At 45.2% G+C, this 22908-nt stretch overlaps 1 protein-coding gene across 1 annotated transcript; it reads right to left on the bottom strand.

Annotated features, from left to right (window-relative positions):
• Window positions 1-6989: 6989 nt before the first annotated feature.
• On the bottom strand, window positions 6990-22484 carry LOC144097384 (uncharacterized). Its single transcript, XM_077630113.1, has 4 exons — window positions 22245-22484; window positions 18027-18153; window positions 12574-12827; window positions 6990-7607 (listed from the first exon to the last, which is right to left on the bottom strand). Exons 1-4 carry the CDS (start codon window positions 22452-22454, stop codon window positions 7074-7076), a joined length of 1125 nt encoding a protein of 374 aa, XP_077486239.1. The 5' UTR covers window positions 22455-22484; the 3' UTR covers window positions 6990-7073.
• Between the last annotated feature and the right edge of the window lie 424 nt (window positions 22485-22908).

The raw sequence follows: 22908 nt of genomic DNA on the forward strand, positions 1-22908 counted from the left end.
TAAAGGGCAATTTTTATTGACTTTGATCAATAGAAAATCAGTTTTGTAATCTATTTTTGCATGAAAAATATTTGATAGGAAAGACGAAGAAAAAAAAACGAGACCGCTGACACTTTCTAAATTGTCCTTGAGGCAAAAAAAAATATTACACTTTATTTTTCATTTATCAATAACACAAAAAACCTCTGCTTTTTCTGGCTTCAGTGAGTGGTGGCTTCATTCGTATGAAAGCTTTTTGTGGTAAAGACGACAAGTATACACTCTCACATTCTTTCCGTCAGGCTATTTGTGGTTGCCTACAAGATTGAAAGTTGTGGGAAGCCTGCTAGATTCCCACCGTGACGTCTGCGCGGCATCCAGCGTCGCTCTCTTTCCCTTTCTCCCGCCTCGGGCGGCGGAGAGACGGCTGGTGGCTAATCGCTGTCATTCGGCCGCAGCTCCGCCCCCGGCTTCCCAAGGGCCTTTGCCATTGGTGACTTTTGGCGGGAATTGGGGACCCTTTTGGGGTGGTCGCGCGACCGTCCGAGCGGGGCCCAGAGAGAGAGACCCCCTCCGAGACAGCGTAAGGTGCGTACGTTGCAGTTCGTCCGGGCCGGCCTCTGCCGTTCGGACCAGTTCATACTCGAGCTCGCCAGCGTGGGTCCTCGATCCGCCGCGGCTCGAGCCTGTCCAGGGGTCCAACGACCTCTGACAGGCGCACCTTGCGTTGACTGCCCACTCTCTCTCGCAAACGGCCCAACGGCCGACACGAGAGAGATCACAGCACTGCCGCGGGGACATTCTCCTGCAGCGGCGTGCTAGCGGCGCGCATTTCTCTTGTTGCCCTGTAGATGGTCTGCAGAATATTTTCATAGCTTAACAGATTCCCAGGTTAACTCTTCAGGTTCTTGTCACATAGTGACAAAACGGGCAGGGTGATTCAATTTGTTTCTTACCTCGGGTAAGTAAGACTTCCGACATACACTGCAAGAGACTGCAGGTTGTATAAAAGAGGACACAGCGAAAGAAATGAAGCGACTGCAAACAGTCGAATCGTTTTGGGCTGTCTCACGGGAACTGTTTGACATGTCATCGGTTCAACGTTGGCTTGCATTAAATGCAACACACACACACACGCAAAAATCACATGAAATTACACGGATGAAAAAAAACCACAAATATTTGAGCTGCCTTCCAAATATCGTTTAACCACTCCGCCTATCAGTCACAGAAGTGCACATCAACTGTTGTCTAAAGAGCTCCATTGCTTCCATGATAATGCAAGAATGCATTTCAAGCTACGTTTGCGCCTCTCTTTTTCCACCAATTATGTCCATCCGGTTTCCGTCTGTTCGCTCAGGCCTCACCTCCAGGAGCTGCATAAGGATCACAAGGTGATCCTTGAACGTGGTTCAAAAATTCTCGCGTGCTTTTTGTTGCGTTAGTTTACAACAGCGCCAATTTGAGCTGTGCCAACTACGCGGGGTTTTAAACTGAAAACACTATAGGCAGCGACAGCCACATAGCTTTCAAGTCCATCAATGGGCGCCAGATGGAGCCCCGTGCCTGCGAGCTGTATGCAGCATGCCTGACGCGCGTTGACCAATCAGCACGTGAGCACTGACTCTATGATAAATGTCTGTATTGTGCTTGTGCCAAAGCTGTCATCTTCGTTTTTTCACTGCCTGCTTCATCTCTTTCCTCACAGCTTTGTTACACGGCCGGCCAGACCCCCCCCCCCCCCCCCCCCATTTGTGCGCGTTCCGTGACACAGACTCGGCATGAGCTCAAACTGTGCAACAGGCTGTCCACACGGGATACGCTCTTTTGAAAACATGCGTTCGTTGCCTGCACTGTCGCTTGACGCAACTGCCCACGATTTACCCTGGCGCTCGAGAGAAGGAAGGACCATGTTGACCAACCTCTGAAAACTTCAAGCTGAAAGCGCAAACTTTGTTTGACATATGGCCTAAGAACACAGATCACCACTCATACACTTCTGCAATTGGGTAGACTAACCGTCGCACGAATTACACTACTTTTTACTGTTAAAACAAAGCGTAGTCTTCTTGCCAAGAATTGTGCGGCGGGCCTTTCCAAGTACCACTAAGGCCTGCCAGCTTCGATCCAAACGATATCAAAGCGTATTTTAGCGAAGTCAGACGCAACTTGTTCGCTTAGCCAAGGCAAACATTTCTCCTGTCTTTCCACTTTTTTTCTTTTCTACTGTATGGCGTTTTTATTTTGTGCGTGTGTGCCCCACTAGGCCTCCTAGTCCGAGCGTTCCGCCTGAGAGACCTCAACCTTGCAAAATAGAAGCATGATTATAATTGTTGGTGTTTATTATTGCTATTATTATTATTATTATTATTATTATTATTATTATTATTATTATTATTATTATTATTATTATTATTATTATTATTATTATTATTATTATTATTATTATTATTATTATTATTATTATTATTTCGCCGCGTTTCAAACAAAACCCTCCAAAGAGTATGACCTGAACTCGAATCGCGCACTTGAGTCAAACTTAAATAATTCTGTGGCATATGAATTCAAGAGCTGCTGGTGACAAGCTGTGCACTTGGACATGTGCTGGTATGTGTCGTCTTTGCCGAAGGTAACCAGGATTGCTTTTCAGCTGTATAAAAATTGAGGGGGGCACTTTGCTGATCTAAAGTGCGGTGAGGCGAAAGCATTTAGCGCGATGGTGCTGCTTGCGTCACTGATGTGTGGTTAAGATGTTGATTAAGTACACAATTCTCTGTGAATCTTAAAAGCTGGAGATACCGGAGGGCGTTTGGGAGGCATCGATCTGATTCGACGCCTTTCCGCAAACACTCTCCTACGTGTGCGTTGGCAGGAAGTAGCGTAGTTGTTAGCAGGCTCGGCTGCGGAATGGAAGTATGGTGGTTCGAATCCCATCGTGCACAAAGATTTCTTTTGTTATCGAGTTGCTGAAGAGTGTGACATCAGACGAATAAGCTCATGGCCCCGAGTATGAGCCATTAAAGTACTTCACTGAACGGCTAAGAAACAAACCACATTGCCTGGTTACATTTGGAAAAGAGTGTAGCTTACAATGGGCGGGGTCAGCGATAATATTAGGACAGATCTACTTCGAAGTTATGTTTTATTGCCTTTTGCGTGCTCATCCTGAGAATTTGTAATGCATAAAACAAATTGTTATAATACGTAGGTGTTTTCAGATTGTTATGAAAATAATGCAAAAATGGTGCAACAAAAATTGAACGAACACTTAATGGACAAGGAGGCCCTTATTCAGTATGGGGGGCCACAAAAAAAAGTTTAATAAGGTAACAGTTTTTCTTTTCACTCTTTTTCCAAACTATCTTTTCTCCCTAAATGAAACAGGTAAAAGAAATCGCGAGCCATTTTGGAGAGCATGTTTGGAACGAGTATCGCACGCTCACTTTCAGCGTGACACTATACATCACGTGCCTTGTACGCTGTCGCAAATAGCCATGAATGCCAATGTCGTTTCACAGACCACCGCCCGTGAACCACGTTTCAGCAGTGCTATGGCGTGAAAGAAAGCGGCGGGAATGGCGCTAATGCAACAACAGCCGTTGATAAAGGTTTCCTTCGTTTGAAAAAAAAAAAAAACGTCAAAACACGGCCTTTTCCTTCGAATACTTAACATAGAAAACTGCCGGAACGAACATTCAATGAAATACTTCGTGTTGTTGTTTGGATACGGCAAAATTCGAGGCGCATGAACCGTATTGATTCGCACCATATTGATCTTGCGTACCGCATGGTCCACCGTGTCGTTCGGTGCGCCTCGCATTAGTAATGCGAACTGCTTTTCACCTGCACGCGGCCGCACGAGCCGCGACATTAATTTTGTGGGCGCCTGTACACTTTATTTTTGTATATGTCCGTAGCCAAACGGCCAGCATGGATAGTGACCAGCAAGGGCAATGTGGGACTGCATGGTAATTGTGAAAGGAGGGCGTGAGCTCTCAGGAGTAGTGCCCTCCAACATCGCGCGGGTGGAAGCCAGGGCTGCTATCCTTCCACCCTTTAGGACACGGCTTTTTATGCGTTGCATATTGCAATCACTCGGTTCAGCCCTTGGGCGCGGCCGGGCAGCCACCAAACCACGTGACGTGACGTCACGACAGCCGGAGGAAAAGCTGGGCCCCAACTCGCGCGGCCGCGCGCGGCAGCAGCCACCACCTGACTCCCGCTAGGGGCGCTGCGCCGGCGCGTGACGTCACGGAGGAAAAGCTGGGCCCCAACTGGCGCGGTCGCGCGCGGCCGCAGCCACCACCTGATTCCCGCTCCTCCCGCTAGGGGCGCTGCGCTATGATTGACGTCACGGCATATGTAATAAAAGAGCTGCGCTCCTTCGCCGGGACAGTCTTATACCCCTGTCACACGGGCATTTCGAGGGCCCTCGAACCGATAGTCTATCGACTCAAAGGCGATCGAGCTCTGCTACACGGGCAGTTTCAATGGCGATCGAGTCAATAGCCTGTCGAGTCAACGGAGCAGCACGGAACTCCATCGAGATATGCAACGCATTCTTGGCTTAACCAAGCTAAACCTGGCCATTTTTTTGGGGTGCTGCCTGCTCTCCGCACACGGCCATACTGTCACACTCTCCAATTAAGAGAACCATGTCGTTCAGCGCTGCCCTTGCCGGTCACTATCCGTGCTACTCGCTGTAGTAGTCACATGCACAGGAAGAAAGTGCACTGGCAACCCCAAAATGGGTGCCTCCGAATAGCTCTGCCGTCTGGTAGTGGAACATGGTCGCAACTACTAATGACAGGCGCAACGAACGATACGGCAGATTATGCGCTGCGGGAGGCCCAAATTTATAATCAATATGACACTGCCCTCGTAAATGCCCACATTTTCTTTTTGTTAGAAAACGCACTAAAACCGGAAGTCATTTCTTAGTAGCACATGTTGCTCAGGCTTGCGTTGGCCTGCCAAGTCGATGTTTAGTTGCCATACAGAAAGCACTATAAGTATATCAGTTTGCTGTCGAGATTACCTCTTTAAACACTAATTGTTCCTTGCCTGGGTTCGAGTGACTTTGTCTTCATTTGTATAATTGCAATAGGAAGAAATTTGTACGCCGCTTAGCTTCGTTAAAACATTGTTTTAATGACGCGATTCCAGACTTCAAAGTGAACAACGCCGAGTGGTATGGAAGCTCCAGGTCCAATGAATGCACTGAATGCACATGAATGCTCTGAGCCTATAGACTGAAAACCGGCCGCCACCACAGCTCAGAGGTTATGGCGGTCGTCTGCTGGCCCGAAAGACGCGGGTCACAATCCCAGCCGCGGCGGTCGCATTTCGATGGAGGCGAAATGCTAGGTGCCCGAGTACTGTGTATTGTCAGCGCACTATAAAGAACCCAAGGTGGTCGAAATTTTCGAAGCCCTTCACTACGGCGTCCCTCATAGCCTGAGTCGCTGTGGGACATTAAAACCCAATAACCTAACCTAATCTACTGAAAACCGTTAGAAACATTAAAGTTAATTTTTAGCATAGAAATGTTTTATTCCAAGATCTTCCTGGGGATAAATAAACATGATTGTGAGTTATTTTTCGTCAGTGGCGTGGCTAACTAGCGCCCACTGAAAAACCAGAATGCGTGGGTTTCATTGACTGCAAAAACGCGAAAACTGGATGGCGTCGCCACAGAGCGTTTAAAGGTTTCTCCTCAAATTGCGCAGTTTGAAAAACTGCCTCAAATTAAAAAAAAAAGTATTTCAAATACACTTTCACGCCGCTAAAAACGCGAGATAAAGAATTCGTTCGTAAAGCAATGCACATTTTTGTCGTGAAAATACACATCGCAACAATTTCTGCACGCAGTTTCGCTGATTTTCTTCGAAAGTTCATAACTCAAGGCGGCATGCTTCAAAAGAGTGCCCCTCAATAAATAACAGATTTCACATTGACGTGTGGATCGCTGATGTAGTTGCAAACGCCAAAATTGGAGACCCGAACCACTGCTTTTATGCGCATGCGTACACGAAAAAGCGTAAAAACTTGAATCAGAAGCAGCGCAAAGGTCCTCAACAAATTGCCAGAATAGCGATGCTTTCTGGCTTGTCATTACGCTGACTGCACAATTTTCTCACCGTACATCAGCATGAGAGAGAGAAGAACACTTCAATGGAAAGACAGAGAATTTAGCCGGCGGTTACAAATCGCTGGCATGCTACTCTGCATTGGGGAAAGACGGAAGGAATGCAGTGAGGAAAAGGTAGAATAAAATAAATAAAAAGGAGAGAAGATGCATTCACTCGTCACTGTTCGAGCATAAACAAGCATTAATACAACTGGGTTAACTTATATAAGATCTTTCTAAAATAGTTCCAGAGCTTCTAGCGAAACCGCTACCGGATAAGTCTCTTCACCACCAGTGCCTACTTTGCGCTATAAACTCTGTGTCCTTGAATAACGATGTCACGGTCCTTACATCGAATAAGGCCATGGGATAACTTATATAGGCGCAGATGTTCATCCAAAGACTTGAAGAAACATATAAGAGTGCAGGTTCATCAAAAATCACAATACATCTTCATTGAACAGTTTTGTAAGCAAAATATCTTGTGTCTTCGGCATACAACTAATTACAAACTATTTACTAGAATATATATTTGCAGGGCACCAATGCACTACAATTGGCCCGGCCTGTATTGTATGATCATTGGCCAAGAACGCTCAAACACAATGCGATGTGTTCAAGGCTCCTGCAACGCGTCACGCCAAACCGCGTAAACACAAAAGTAAGAGTGACAATATTAGTACTGCTAATTTCATGTGAAAAAGAAGAAAACTAGCGCTCATGGGACGCTGAAACGCTGTCCCCTTTTATCTTCATAATATAGATAATTTCAGATCACGAAATTGTTGTAATCTGGTAATTTTACGCTAAAACGATGTGCAATTTCAAAGAAGACACGCACCTGGTACCACGAAGTGGCTACGATTGCGGGACGAACGGGGGCATCATGGGCCATTTTAATTTTGCATGAATTCTTGGCGTTCCATTAAATGCGCATTTTTTGCAGTCTGTAGAATTCAATACTCTACTTCAAAGGAATGTTTAAAACTGTAACGATCACTGGCGTCTCGAGAGTGTCTGATGTCTCAATGTCTTCGCCTACTTCGAAAACAAAGACGTAACTACTTTCATCAAGACCGACCGAGCACGCTGTTCCCAAAATCGCCGCTGCACCAGCAAACACATCACGTATTGCTTTCATTACTAACTTATTGAGGTGATCTTCTTGAAATACCAGGACCAAAGCGTTGTCTAAATTTCCAAATCCACTCCGCACAATTTCCAAGTGCTCAGTCATCTGGAACACTGTCGTGAACCCTTTGTACTTGGCAGATGCTGCCCGGACGTTCTCGCCGAATGTGACGGCACCCCAGAAGGCGTGCGGCAGGGAGCGGCTCCGGCAAGGAGGATTGAGAACTCTCAAGCAAGGAGTCCACAGAACGCAGCTTGCCATGTAGTCCATCCTCGGCGAGTTAATGAATGCTCTCACTGTGAAGGCACTGGTAGCGTAAAAGGCGAAGCGCGCTGGTTCATTCGTTCTTGGGTGGTGGAATGTCACCTGCACGTTCACAAACAGCGAGAAATTAATTCCAAGTATATTTTTCAGCCCGGATTGCCTCAAAACCAACATGTAATCTAGCGCAAAGGCAGCGGCAGATTTATACATGCACCCCAAAATGGAATGGCACAGATATACGCAAAGACTAACAAAACATGAGCCGTTCATGTGCTGTAATGACTTAACTAATCGTTTAGACCAGATGGATACCCGTTTTGATAGGGTAGCACGCCATCTGATATCACTCAGGCTTAAGTTACCTAACTTCACCGACCAGATGCAGTGCTTGACACGCCTCTGACCGGCTGAATGACAGCTGGCCCTGGTACACTAGCCGTCATTTTAGGCCCCTGATTTATCTGCAGCAAATCATTTTCTCTTTGATCTTATAACATATTATTCTTTACTTCGCTGAACTTTAATTCTAAATGGGTATACGAACAAAGTGACTGTTTTTGCACAAATGTTCATCTATTGTATGCTTTATCAAATTAAATGAGTTTATTAGAACGTCCTGATATGCTAGCGTAGCGGACAAGGAGCCCTAACGGGTCTTGACGCATCCTGTGCCCCCTACAAATCATATTGCGGAAAACGAAGGACGGTGCAAAAATACAGTCTACGTTTGCAGAACGCAGCAGCTCACAAATTGAGTGACGTACAGAATAGAATAAGAAAATGTAATGCCATAGAAGTAAATAATTTTAGGTTTGGGAACAAGAAAGCTTTGGTGTATAAAATATGCTTGATATTATATGAGACCAGGCTATAATTAACATAAATGATGAGGTAGTGTGATTTATAGTACTCCCAAAACGAACTGATAGAGTGGAACTGCGGTTGAAAGTGTTCTTCTGACTATTCCTGACGTTACTGATTTCTAACCTTGGTTAAAAGAAGATGAAAAGTAATGTGAATAAAAAGAGGGACCAAGAAAGACGGAACTAAAGTAATGGTAGATCTGAATGCCTGACGAAAAGTTTTATAGAGTGGGTAGGACAGTTGACAAAAAGCAATTTTAATTTCCTGGTGTTGAGCATCTTCAAAGCACTTCCGTTAGCTTTGATTTCTCGTTAACGTCAAGCCTTCACCGGCCAGCAGAGCTCGCCTCCATGGCCTAAACTATTCAAACAAAAATTGACAGACGCTCATATGGCCTCATGCGATGAACTGCTTAAGCATAATGCTATTTTAGGGTCATGCTTTTCCGTTCCGGCGCATCCCGCTGCTTGAAAGTAGCGCCAGTTAATTTGGCTTTTCAATGGCTGGCTTTCGTGGCTCGGTAATGATTTTATAATTCACATTTTCTGCATTTTTACTTTGCTTTATTTTGGGTGGCTTTGCGACTCGCTAGCGATTTTTATGCTTTTACATTTTCTGCATTGCACACATTTCTCCTTGCATGGCGCGTCGCGTTGAATCAGCCGATGACGCGCGCATGTGTTCCATGGCGATTTCCCTGTGTCCGCATTTTTCGCCCACTTGTGGGTGACCACAGGGGTAGGAAATTGATGTTCGTTTTGGTGGCGACTACTTTATCGAACATAGTGTCTGAAGAACTGCGGTTCTAAAACGAATATATGCAGCATCCGTGTCTTTTAAGAGCGTTAGCTTTTACTCATCACGTTTCGATATTTCGTGGGGTCTGCTGCCACCCTGTGATCACAGCGCCTTCTGTGGCAGCAACTGCTCATCATTTTTCGAGATTTCGTGAAGTCTGCTATCATCCTCAGGTCACAGCGCCATCTGTGGCAGCAACTAGAAAGCAGCACATCTCGCATTGATACCTTTAGCGCCATCTACAACAACACTGTGGAAACAACCACCGGCCGCGTGCCAATGATGATGTCACGGTCCAATATGGTGGATAAAGGTGGAACTATGTGAGTATGACATCAGGGACGGAATGGCGGCATAGTTTCGGCTTCTCGAATCCAAAATGGCGGCCGTTAAAATTAGTTGTGCCCTCCCGTCGATTTCTTTCCTATCCCGCAAAAAATATCTTATATACGGGAGGAGAACTACCCCCTTACGGGACCGCCATATGTGTATACATTCGTTCCGCTATATACATATACTCCGAGAACACGGGGGCACTTGTGTACCGAATTTGGTAGGCAAATAAAACCCTATGGTTTTTGGTATCGGAAAAAAATCACAATTAAATAATAGGCACACATTGTATACATGCTTTTATACATGCTACATTGTACATTGAACACATTGTATACATGCTACTAATTGAAGCGTTACCATATCGCAACGCAAGCCGAACTCTAGGCCCACCTTGACCCCTCCAAACGAAGCAAATTCCTTTTTGCGACGTATCTTGACAGGTTGAACTCGACAACGGGCGCGTTCTTCGTTTTCTTCGTCTAGTAAAACAAACAGCTAACGCTCGTTACTTCATCTTCCACACGGTGGCACGCCTTTTTTTTTCGGACACCCAACCACGGCGGCCGCGTTTCGATGGAGCCGGAACGCAAAAGGCGCCCGTGCGTTGTGCGAGGTCAGTGCATGTGAATTATCCCTGGGTGGTCGAAACTGTCCTGCAGTCTCCACTACGGCACATCTTTCTTTCTCTGCTTTCACTCCCACATTACTCCGCTCCCTCACAAAGTGAATGAGGTGTCCACCGGGAAAAAAAATTGGCAGTGGCTTAACTCAGCTATGGTTGGATATACGTAGCGAGAGCTGTAATTCTCTTCTGGTTACGCATGTTGACGAGTTTGTTGTTGTGACTAAATTGTTAAGCATTGAAGAAGTATTCGGCGAGACACATTGTTTATTTATTCAATTGTTTTGGCAGAAATAAACCATGCCGGATGATCGGTAAAGAAACACGAAGTTGTGTCAATGCTGCCTACACAGTACTTAGACTGGTTGCTTCCTCTCAGATACACAAGGTCAATCCTTCCGTTCCAGGATCCGGGGTACTCAGGTTCGAACCCGACCACGGCGACTGCCTTTCGATGGACGCGAAACGCTGAGGTGACCGTGCGCTGTGTGCAAGTTAAAGATCCCCAGGTGGCCGGAATTATTCCGGAGCCCTCCACTACGGCACCTCTTTCTTCCCTTTTTACCTCAGTCCCTCCTTTATCTCTTCTCTTAGGCGCGGTTGAGGTGTCCGCCGATACAGTGAGACAGATACGGCATGCGCCATTTCCTTTCCCCCAAAACCTAATTTTCATAAATCGCCGGTGCACTTTGATGCGTTCAGCGGAACGGTAGGTAGGATCCATGCGACGTGGAGACCGACACCGCGGACCGCGGCCGTAAGGTTAAATTGGTTTTTTGGGGAAAGGAAATGGCGCAGTATCTGCCTCACATATCGGCGGACACCTGAACCGCGTCATATGGGAAGGGAAAAAGCAGGGACTCCGGAAGAAAGAGCATGATCCGGAGTTCCCGGGTTCGAACCCGACCACGGCGGCTGCGTTTTTATGGAGGAAAAACGCTAAGGCGCCCGTGTGGTGTGCGATGTCAGTGCACGTAAAGATCCCCAGGTGGTCGAAATTATTCCGGAGCCCTCCACTACGGACCTATTCGTTCCTATCTTCTTTCACTCCTTCCTTTATCCCTTCCCTTACGGCGCGGTTCAGGTGTCCAACGATATATGAGACAGATACTGCACCATTTCCTTTCCCCAAAAAACCAATTATTATTATTATTATTAACAAAGTGCGCGCACGGGAATGGGAAAGCATTACTGTCCCTCGGTGCATTGTTTACGCGCAATGTGTGTGCATCCATAAAGATATTTCCTACGAGCTCATGTGTTTGCGTATTGGTTGCGCACTAGACGACAAACGTTCGGACCCTCTCGCTGCACGGCGATGAGCTTTGCCGAGTTTTCACGTCGTCGGCGCATGACGTAGACGTTTAGTTGTTTAAGACGCGCATGTATACACACATACGCCTGCGTGTAACACCACCCGGAACGTTGCATGACAAACGGATGCGTCACAATTTTTGCACGAACGTCAGGAAAACTGGCGCCCCATGAAGGTCAACCATTGGCGAGTATATATAGACGAACGAAATGATTAAAATTCTCTGAAGTGGCGGTGCTCAGCTTTGCTGTGTGCATCATAGGCTGCTTCATGAAAACGCATTATTTTTCTTGCCATCGCTGGGATTCTCTGTACCATCTACAAACGCACTCAAAAACACACGCACCACCGGTATTTCTCGTAATGAGACTAGTGTACTTTCGCATTAAAAATGTCCACATAATAAAAATGGACATAATGCGAGAGTATTATAGTACGTATGTCCCATTAGAACAACAGCCGGCGTCCGCCATCTATGGCACGAAATTCGGAGGATGTCAAAACGCCGGTGTACAACGTCGAAACACATGCAAGCGAATATGTATAGTCATGAGTGATGAAACGTAACGTACTTTGACATATGACACTCATGACTAGTAGTCATAGTCATCACTCATGACTCATAATAACTATGCAACGTATTATGACTCAGCAACTTGCAAGTAATATAAGGTGTATATACAAAGTATGCGTGAGTCATTACGCGTAGTTAGCCATGACTCGGAATCATATGGCAACATAGTATGACTCAGCGCTTAACAAGTAATGTAGTCATGACGCATGGCTCAGCACATTACTTCACCAACTTAGCATGACTCGACACTTTACATGTAACGTAATGTAAGTTGTACAACGTGTGTACAAAGTTACATACTAATTCTTCGTAGTCGTAGCCATGACTAATAATCCTTGTGCGATGTAGGATTTCTCGGAATTTCATTGCGTTCGCATTCTGACACGTATGCAGTCTGAAGTGTCTCTGCCGAATTTCTTATCCAGCTATCTTATGTTTTAACTAACTGTGTAGGCGTTCACAAAATGTGCCTGTCACTCTCGTCTTGCTTCATCGTTGCAACTATCCTTCTGCCAAAAAAAAATGTAACCAGTCGGAGAATGAAGACATTTAAGCTAACCTTGTATGTGCTGGGGTCTATCCTTCGTGCTAGCCTATTGAATAGCACAGCCCTGGTTTCAGGTCGTCTGCATGACACGAACGGTGACCACTCGGTCTCGAACTCGGCTCCCAGTGACTCGAACAATACCAAAACGCAGAGGCGAGCCGCCCTAGTTTCCTCCAGTCCGCGGTACAGCATCCACGTGGGACCGCTCACGTCGATCCGGACGACGCTGGTGTCGTCGGGGAAGCAGGACGCCAGACAGCCAGTGTCTGCAAAAGCAACAGGGTCCAAATGACAGCGGGTCTTACTTCACAGGTACAAAACACCCGTGGTGAGTGGCAGTAAACGTGAAGTAGAATAGCAATACAAATTGGTGGGCGATTTGGTATGAGATCATGATGATCAAACGGTGACGTCTTACGTACTTTCTTTCTTTTTATTTTGTCGTTGCTGAGTTTCATAATCGTCATGTAGAGTGACATCAATGTTCAAAAAGACATTAAGGATGAATGCATTCATTTTTTGTTGTTTTTTTTTTCAGTAAGCGTCGCTTGTTTGACTCATTCTATGTTGATATCTCTTGGGTAGCAAAAAACGAATTTATGTCAAGGAGGAGCGGACTGAAAAATGGTAGATTCTTTTTATTCACCACTGGTTTCATACTCCTGCCGTCAAAACCAAGGAGGGTTTTTTTGCCCACATGGCGCCAAAGTACATGCACTTTAGAGAAGCTTGCAGGCTAAGCAACCTCTCCAGTGCACATAACTCGTCGAAATAGCCAAAATTTATTGGTCCACAGCGTTGACGGTAACCGCGCTTTCGTAATTCGAAAAAAAAATTATATGAATTTTACTTACAGCGCGCTACACGCCTCTCAATAATTAAGAAGCCTAACAGTGATAGTTAAAAGCTAACTATTAAATATTCTTTAACCAGCCAGCTGTCAGCACATCTTAGCTGTATTCTGATGTACTACACCGCTGACAACGCTATGCCGGAAAAAGCGCTCTTCTAACTCAAAAAGCCTAGTTTGAAAAATTTTGTAAAGTCTTAGGTGAAACACCCTGTAAAAAGTGGGGCGCTTGGGGTATTCAACCCGCGTAGAGAGGATGCAAAAAGAAATTAAAAAAAAACAAGTACTAAAAGATGACTAGCGTTGTAAATTCATCATATGAGTGAATGTAGCTTAGCAATACTTCAAACTTGAGGAGAATAAACAACAACAAAAATTTTGATAGCTTAAAAGACAAAGCCTAAGAAGACAAGCGGCAAGAAATTCACGTTGATGCTCTTTTCAAAGCAACAGGTCATAATACGGAATGCATGCGTCATACCGTGCAGAATGCATGCCTTACTGTCTGCATTCTATGAAGCTCTTAAGGGTAGTTAGTAAATCACAGATCGATTATCATACGTAGGCACGAAATTTCTTTTTCTATTTTTGAGGCGTCCGCACTTGGCTTTGCGCCCGGTTCCCTGTTGCTGAGGAACTTCCTTCACAGTATATTGTAACCAAAAATTCTCCGATTATTCTGAACCGCGAAAAAAGATTTACAGCCGGCGGGTTTCAAAACGTGAATAAAACGCCAACGCATATGTCACATCAACTACTTAATTTATTTTTTTGCCTATTGATTGCTATTTAGAACAGACTAGTATTTGCAGCCGGCGCCGTCAATTGCAGCCTCAGTGGCCATTGTCCGGTTTTTATGGCTTAAACAGACGTGGCAACGCGGACCAAATCTTGTCGTTCTAAGTTCATTCTTCAAAGTATAATTGCCAGAATTCAGGTCGAATTTAGGAACAGAATCATTAGCAGAGATTGGAGCCTGGTTTTTGCAGAATGTAGTGGTGGCAAAGCATATGATACATTTATGATCATATTTTGCTAGCTATGCAATGCATGTTTCAAAATTAAATCTGTTAAGCAGCGAAGATCAATAGGAAAACCTTGAATCGGCATCCAACAGCTAAAAATGATCAAGGAGAAAGATAAGATTTTCGCTTTGTTCTTAACTACGTGTAAGCCTTCCCCATCTGCGAAATTCGAGAAACTATGCAACCGAATCACATCGGCGCTGAGGAAAGCTGACTCAATAGTTTCAACCGCTGTTTCAGGGCGCGTTGACATCTCGTCCTGATCGTATATGGAAGATTGTAAACGACACACTCAGTCTGCGCACGGCTGTACCTGATAAGTTTCAGATCACTGTTCATATAGGGTGAACTTCTAGCCAAAGGCGCTCTAGCAGAGAATTTTAACACGCATTACGTCAGTACTATGACTAACAATGCTGCTCCTCGTGAAACATCATCATTCCTTGATTAAAACGTGTGTGACACTCTCTTTACTGTGCCAACGAACACACCGGAAGTTTACAACGTATTTACGTAACTAAAAAACAGTCAAAGCGTTAACATAAATAATATCTAGATTCCACCCGCCAAACATGTTCTTGGCATCATCTGCCAAGATTATAAATGTGTCTCGTGCATACTGATAACCATGTTTTGCAGTAAGGTTGTTTTTCGCTCAGCATGAAACTCGCAAAGGGGTCAGTTATATTTGAAGGTAACAAAAAAAATGATGCGGCCAACTACCGATCAGCATAGGTTTTCGAAGTTTTTTCAAAAAGTCTTGAAAAAGTTATACTGTCTCGGCTCGACCCCAGTTGTTCAAAACACAAATTGTTAATGAAAGTTGTTTTGGTTCCGTAAAAGATGCTCTACTGAGTAAGCCTTCCTGGTACAAAAAGAATTAATACAAGCATCTATAGAAGCGAACAAACTGACGCTGGGGGTATTTGTATACTATAGTAAAGATTTCGACAGCCTCAAGCATACTGTTCTCTTTGATAAGCTACATCATTACGTCATTTGTGGTGTATGTCACTCGCTGGTAAGACCATATCTTGCCAGAAGCATGACGGCAATCTGTCATCATTTAAAGAAATACTATGCTGCGCACCTCGAAGCATGGAGTGTTAGGACTGTTTTTGTTTAACTTCTTTGTGCATGACGCTGTTTGACGCCCGTGCCAAATCTGTTTTGCACGTAGACGATACCAGCTTGTTTTGCACATCAGATAGTATTTCCCACTTGTTGCATACCACTAGTGATCACCTCTACAAGATTCTCGATTGATCGAGCTAAGAAATGTAAGAATAATCTAAAAAATCAAAAGCTATACTCAGCTGGAAGAACAAACTAGTAAGTTTGAATGGTGGCCTGCGCCTGGGAATCTCTCCTGTCGATATAGTGAAATAGCAGAAGTGTTTTTGGTTGATACTATTGCACCGAGTACGTTGGGATGCATACATTCAGCAACCGGTCCAAAAGTTGTGTTCTGTTATTGGCTTACTACATCGATCTCAGGATACTTTTTCAGTAAACGTTAAAAATTTTAATGTTTCATTTCGTCTTTCGGCCCCACATATTACTTGTTAGTTTAGGCTACGACTACTGACAAGAAATTACTTCATAGGCTCGAGAAAAAAAAAAAGCTTTCCACTGCATTGCTAACGCTCCGTACTGCCGCCATACTGATGACTGCTGAATTTAAGGTACTATACAGGAAATTTGCAGTTTCCGTCTATTGTGCCTACTGCACTTTTCAAGCTTATGTTGCTGCAGGAGTTCTTAAAGAAATTGTGTACTTTTACACTGCAAACTCACATACATCGAACCACGGCATCTGAGGAATGCTTTGTGCCGAGGCGGCGCAGAAATTATCGTGGACAAGCATGGAAGCGCAACTTACCATTTCTTCTTAATGAGCTGAAAACACATTTTGCTGTTTCCATTTACGTGACTCGTACACAATGCGTTTCATATTTGTTGCTAAGTTTTTGATGAAGTTTCGCGGACACCTTTTTCAATATTATACGGAGTGTCTGTATTTTATAGTTTGCCTTTTCCTCTCGGTCGCAATGTACAACATTTTATAGCAGTAATGTCATATCTTCGTAGAGCAGTTTTATATTTATTTTCTTCCTGCAAACGCTTTTTGTACCGTAAATGTCGCTGCTAACAAAATGGTTCCCTGGTCTGGTCAAGCTGTGTTCACAGATTTTTGCCAGGGCGTTCGTCAACATTGCATCTTGAAACCGCGCAAAAAAAGAGACATGGGACGAGGAAGAAACCAACAGGACAGAGCGCGAAACTTCAACTCAAGATGCACTCTGCTAATAGTCACCAACTAGCCCGTCTCTCTCTACCAACGTTGCACCAGTGCTGCAAATAAACTTGATCTGATCTGATCCGATTCGATGTAAGTACAGTGCTGCCTCGGTAGACAAGATGCTTGGAGGAGAACACCCACACTACGGCACGTCTTTGCACCATTTTTAGACGGTCTTTAGATTGCTTTAAGACTGTCTATTCAAATTTCAGTAAAGGGCATGCCCCTCATAGCTCAGGCTCGCCTCTGGAACATTATCTCCTGGCATCAGGGGAACGGGGGAATAGAAATAATACAGAGTTTTAGAATTGTGTGACGCTATCGGTTAGGGGCATAGGGGAAATGCGGGGGGCAGTGCGCAGGCACAGGACAATAACGCCCCTCCCTTCAGTTATTGTTTTGCGCCTGCGCATTGGCGCCCTGATACTCCCATCTTCCCCTAGCCGATAGCATCACACTATTCTTAAAAGTCTCTAATACGACGTGGATGCAGTTTGCCCTAAGAGAGTACCTGACGCAGCTATGCTAGGTAGCAGGGTGTGAAGTGGGAATTCGGATTTACCCAGCTTGTACACAGCACCGTGACTACAGTTCGAACCCGACTGCGGCGGCTGTGTTTTTATGGAGGAAAAACGCAAAGGCACCCGTGTGCTGTGCGATGTCAGTGCACGTTAAAGATCCCCAGCTGGTCGAAATTATTCCGGAGCCCTCCACTACGGCACCTCTTTCTTCCTTTCTTCTTTCACTCCTTCCTTTATCCCTTCCCTTACGGAGCGTTTCAGGTGTCCAACGATATATGAGACAGATACTGCGCCGTTTCCTTTCCCCAAAAACCAATTATTATTACAGCAAAGCATACAACGCAATGACAAGCACACGTCAAGCCAGAAAGATCTTTGTTTGCCGTTTGTGTAATAATGCATTGCGGTCTCGGGGTTGCGTATTTCTCAGCGTTTATGCAGATGATTCGATGTAGTCTTGAGACGATTAGCTTGGTGCAAACATCTTGCAGAGTTCTTTTCACTCGGCGAGAATGTACTTTCGTTCAATTTCACCGGGACAAATGTTTTCGCGCTTTAAGTTTTTGATAAGATTCTGCTGCTGTTTCCAAACTGTTGTCTGCCAACCAGTTGAGCGAAGACCACTTTTAAAGATTAGGGCAGTTGGTAGCCTGCGAAGACGTTGAAGCACCGTCCTTTTTATCGCACGGTATGAATTACAGAAATTTTTTCAAACTAATTTTTGAAAAATTCATCCCGGGTGGATTCAGTACGTAGTTCCTACTCACCGAAATGTTTGTCCGAGCACAAAACGATCGCCACGGCGGGGTGCCTCCACGCTCGTCTAGAAACACGCAGCCGATTTTGTAGCTCGCCAGCGAACGGTTCGCTCACGTGCGAAATGTCGTTTTTGTCCTGTAACAACAGGAGTAGAAGAATAAGCATTTTAAGCCCTATGGAGTTTCCGATTAATGTTCCGTAAGCACGGATGATATGTGTGCTCGGTAATATACGTTATAATCGAGCGGCATTGAAAAATACCTTTGATTATGACGTCATGATGTTGGTCGTTATTATAGAAAAATATTTTAGGCCGCCGCAGTGGCTCAGTGGTTATGGTGCTCGGCTGCTGACGCGAAATACGCAGGTGCGATCCCGGCTGCTGTGGTCGCATTTAGATGAAGGCGAAAGTCTGTTGTCAGACACAGCTCAAGAACGAACCGGCTTTTTCCTGTCGAAGGACCCCCTTCCAGTAAATGGAGTCGGCCGATTTTGATAGCCCTGCTAGCGCGACAATGCAGGGTGTGTTGCACGACAAAACAGGGATTGAACTATCCTCGACCACGGAGGGAGGAAACTATACCCTGCATTGTTACGCTAGCTGGGTCATAAGAATCGACCGTGCGCAATTGGTTGAAAGGGGGTCCTTTGACAGGGAATAGCCGCTTACTACTTGAGGTGCATCCGACTAGAGGCCCCTGTAGTATGCGATGCCAATGCACGTTAAAGAACACCAGGGGTCGAAACTATACAGAGCCCTCCACTACACCGTCCCTCATAGCCTGAGTCTCTCTGGGACGTTAAACCGTGTAAAAACCAAAAACTAAATATTTTCCTCTCTTTGGCTAACTGCTGGAAAAGACGTCTCGATAGGGAGCTCAACGGTGCGTAATTTTGCCCAGTGCACCGAGGGCGCTCGAAAACGCTTGGCTTTCGGGAAAGCTGCGATGTAGAAGAAAAAAAAACTTGCTGTAAAGCACAGCTAAATAAAATAGCCCGTAGCAGTTGGCTCCTGACGTAGAGACCACACTTAATAGGGATTATTGATTAACAGTAGTAGTTTATTCTAGCAAGTTCTGGAGTCATCGGTGTTATGGTGTTAAAACAATTGAAGTCAGTTTAAAGTTACATCCCTGATTTTCAAAGCGCAACCACGACGGGCGCAAAGCAGGATTACGAGAAATGCGTTTCTTATTCCAGGTTAGGGGTTTATAAGTGGACGAAAGGTAGGGCAAATCTATCCCACTCGGGGCACGCACCCAAACGTCACCTTATAGGAGGTAATTAATGAGGGATGAAGGGACAGAAAGAGAGAAAAAAAGTGCCGCTCATCTCCAGTGTGTTTATTTTCCTCATCCTTATTTAAAGTTTATTGTAACACAGCATCACACCTAAAGCGGCAGCTGGTGCCGCGCCCAACAGCAATAATAATAATAATTGGTTTTTTGGGGAAAGGAAATGGCGCAGTATCTGTCTCATATATCTTTGGACACCTGAACCGCGCCGTAAGGGAAGGGATAAATGAGGGAGTGAAAGAAGAAAGAGGTGCCGTAGTGGAGGGCTCCGGAATAATTTCGACCACCGTGCACTGACATCGCACAGCACACGGGCGCCTTAGCGTTTTTCCTCCATAAAAACGCAGCCGCCGCGGTCGGGTTCGAACCCGGGAACTCCGGATCAGTAGTCGAGCGCCCTAACCACTGAGCCACCGCGCCGGGGCCCAGCAGCAATGAGTGCGAGACTTTAAGCAAAATGGTACATATATAGGCACTGTGCTTTTAATTTTAGGCTGAACCGTTCTAGGCTGTTTCTCTGTTTACTCATGTCATGACTGCTGCTATACTTTAGCCCGGATAAGGCGGTTAGGGACAGATAATAAAAAATTGCATTGTCCTTTCAAAAAAATACAAAACGCAACATGTGATTCAATGTATAGCGTTTGCGTCGAGGTATGATCAGCTACCATATTATTTGCTTTCAAACTGTTCTGCACGGGCCGTATTCCAAAAATGCATTTGCCGTCGTGCATTTCGCGTCCATTTGGTCATCTGTCATCGCTCACTAAGGTATACCCGCGGCTTTCGAGCGCTCAAGGGAAGCATGGCAGCCCTCTCTCAACAGCAGACGACGAGATAGCAACACTGGCTGTTGTTGGATGCGATATGCAGCCAGTCGAGAGGTCCAGTCGCCAATAACCCAATGCTCGGGTCGTTTTGCACATACCTTTGAAAGCCAACGGTATATCTCAGTGACCATCGAATGGGGACCAAACCGGCGCGAAATGGGCAACAGAAAATGGACAGCTTAAGGAATGCGGCCCCAGATCTTCAGTTTTTACCGCTCTGACAGCTGCCCACTAATGGCTCAATCGCAAAAGTAATACATTATCTATGAAAAGGGAGCTATCATCTAACAAAAATTAACGAATTCAACACATCAAACCTGACGCAACTTTCTCGAACATGTGGCTATATCTGAGGAGTAAAACATAAAGAGCACTTCTGTCTTTCATTGCGATTTATGCATTGGTTTATGGCACCCTATTTAAATGCAGCTATCGTGCCATATTATATGGAAGCATTGTACTCCCCAGAACGCTTCACTCTTTCTCTCGGACTTTACCCGCTGTGTTGGTGCAGTAGGTTAGGCGTTAGAATGCTCTGCCCAGGGTCTCGATATCGAAACCTGGCCGCGGCGGCCGCAGTTTAGCTGGAGGCTAAGTGCAAACTCGCCCGTTTTCTGTGCAACGTCCGTGAGCGTTAAGCAGCCTCATATAGTCAACATTAACCCGTAAGTTTCCAAAACACTATCCCCGGAAGGTCACGCGCAGGTGCAAGACTTTCCATAACTTAAATTTTGTTGCTTGTCCAGAAAATTTGAACTGTACACTGATTCCTTTAAGCGGAACAGAATTGAATGGAAAATCCTGGCTTGGCAGGGGGAAACGAAGGTGCGAATCTTAACAGTTGAAAATTTTTCAGCTCTTTTTTTATTTCATACAATCAACAATAACCCATCTCTGTAAGACATGCTTCTTGAATTTCACCGCTCGCACTAAGTCACACTGTTCGGGAAGAGTCAGCAAGTTTCCATTCATTAACCTTCAGAGAGTGAAATCGCCTTCCTGAGACCACAGGGATTGTTAAATGCACTCATCATGGTATATCATCATTAACACTGTACACCATAAAATGCAGCATTTTGTGATGTATAGTGAACACTTCTGAGTTTCTAAGTACCTTATACATTTCACCAGGAATTAAATAAAACATGTTTGCTGGCATGTGCCTATAAGCGCTAGCATCAGTAAACCCATCCCATTCTTCTAGAGTGTACAATAAATAAAAAAATATATTCTTTATAACTCAAAGTGGAGCATGCGAAGCGGAAATTAGAACATGCGTTCAAAATCTTTATACAGATTAGCATTATACAGGCACGGGCTATGAAAAAAGGCATGATCAATGGTCTGTCCACAACTCCTAGACATTGAAGGAACTATACCCTCCATCATCATTTGTAGGCACCGAAGTCAGAGCGATGACGACTCTATATATCAGGGGTTGATTTCTCAAATTTGTTAGTAACGGAGTGTGTGATTGAACTTTGTTTGGCCAAATTGTCTATTTTCCTGTTCGCCAGTTGAGCAAGGCCGTCACAGTTTTATGCAGTGTTACTACAATAGAGAATGTCTGGAAGGACCCACTCGTTCAAAAGTGAAAGATGGTATAACCACTAGGATCTTGCATTGCTGTCTCCGAACGTAGCTCTACCTTCTGAGGAATCAAACAGTGAGACTGCGTATAAGTGGCTTACAAATCTTGTAATTACGGATGGTCATCACATTAACGCTGATTCCAGCAAAGACAATCCCTTTATGTGATTCAAATTGCCTACAAAATGCCGGCTCCAAAGAAGTTTTCTTCCATGCAGAATAATTCGTGCCTATAAGCGGTAACTTAAACTCAACTCAGTGACTGGTACTGCACGCTCCTGCACACTCCAGCCCAGCAAAATTGTGCAGCCCATTTAGATAAATTGATGCGAGCTGCGAAGTCACCAGCAATTCTCGGATTTTGAGATCTTCTGAGATCGAAGTTTGAGAAAGAGAAAAAGGTGGAGCTCGAATGAGCTACTGGTGTAGCCCAACGAAAGCGTCACCAGGGGGCGGTAGAGAGAACCTGTAAAACGCATGCATGGCACACGACAGTCTTTGACCGGCTCACCTCAAGCAGCGCGAAGAATCTAAGCCTCTTGGCCAGCAGTGGCAGGGTTGCCTCCTCCCAGAGCGCGTCGAAACGCGCGCAGCTGAGGAGGTCTTCCACCGGTAGGCACAGGAGAATTTGGTTCACCACTGGGCCGCAGCGGAAGGCCACCTCGGCCGCGGCCCCCATCGTCCCCCTTCTTCTTCTTCGTCCTCTTAAGACATGGCACATACCCACATGGTGGGATTGGCCAAGGTGTAGTGGCATAAACAAGGAAATTTCCATAGGAGATTGCGACAAAATTTTAGCACTCCGTGAACTTCGCCGCTTTCTTCTTCCTTTGGTGTGTTGGCCCACAACTCGCGATTGCATCTGTACCTCGTAGTGTGGAGGTCGTTATCCAAGGGGAAAAAACTGGAGGGGATTGTGGGCCCTTAATTGTCGCACAGGTGCGTGGCTGATTATGTTCGAATCAGGATAAGATCTAGCACGAAACCGCCAGTCTTAGCTACAGTCAGCCATCAATCTTCAGTGGAATCAGAGGTTCAGCCTCTATTGGTAGTGGTAGTGGTAGTGGTTTATTTAAAATAACATAAAAGGAAGGTAAAAGATTTTTGCTAGCCCCGGCATCTGCCATCACGTGCGGCGGCACCTGAGCTGGGGCAGCGGAAAGAAAGGATAGCAG

This window comes from Amblyomma americanum, chromosome 7, assembly GCF_052857255.1.
Source record: "Amblyomma americanum isolate KBUSLIRL-KWMA chromosome 7, ASM5285725v1, whole genome shotgun sequence".
Taxonomy (NCBI): domain Eukaryota; kingdom Metazoa; phylum Arthropoda; class Arachnida; order Ixodida; family Ixodidae; genus Amblyomma; species Amblyomma americanum.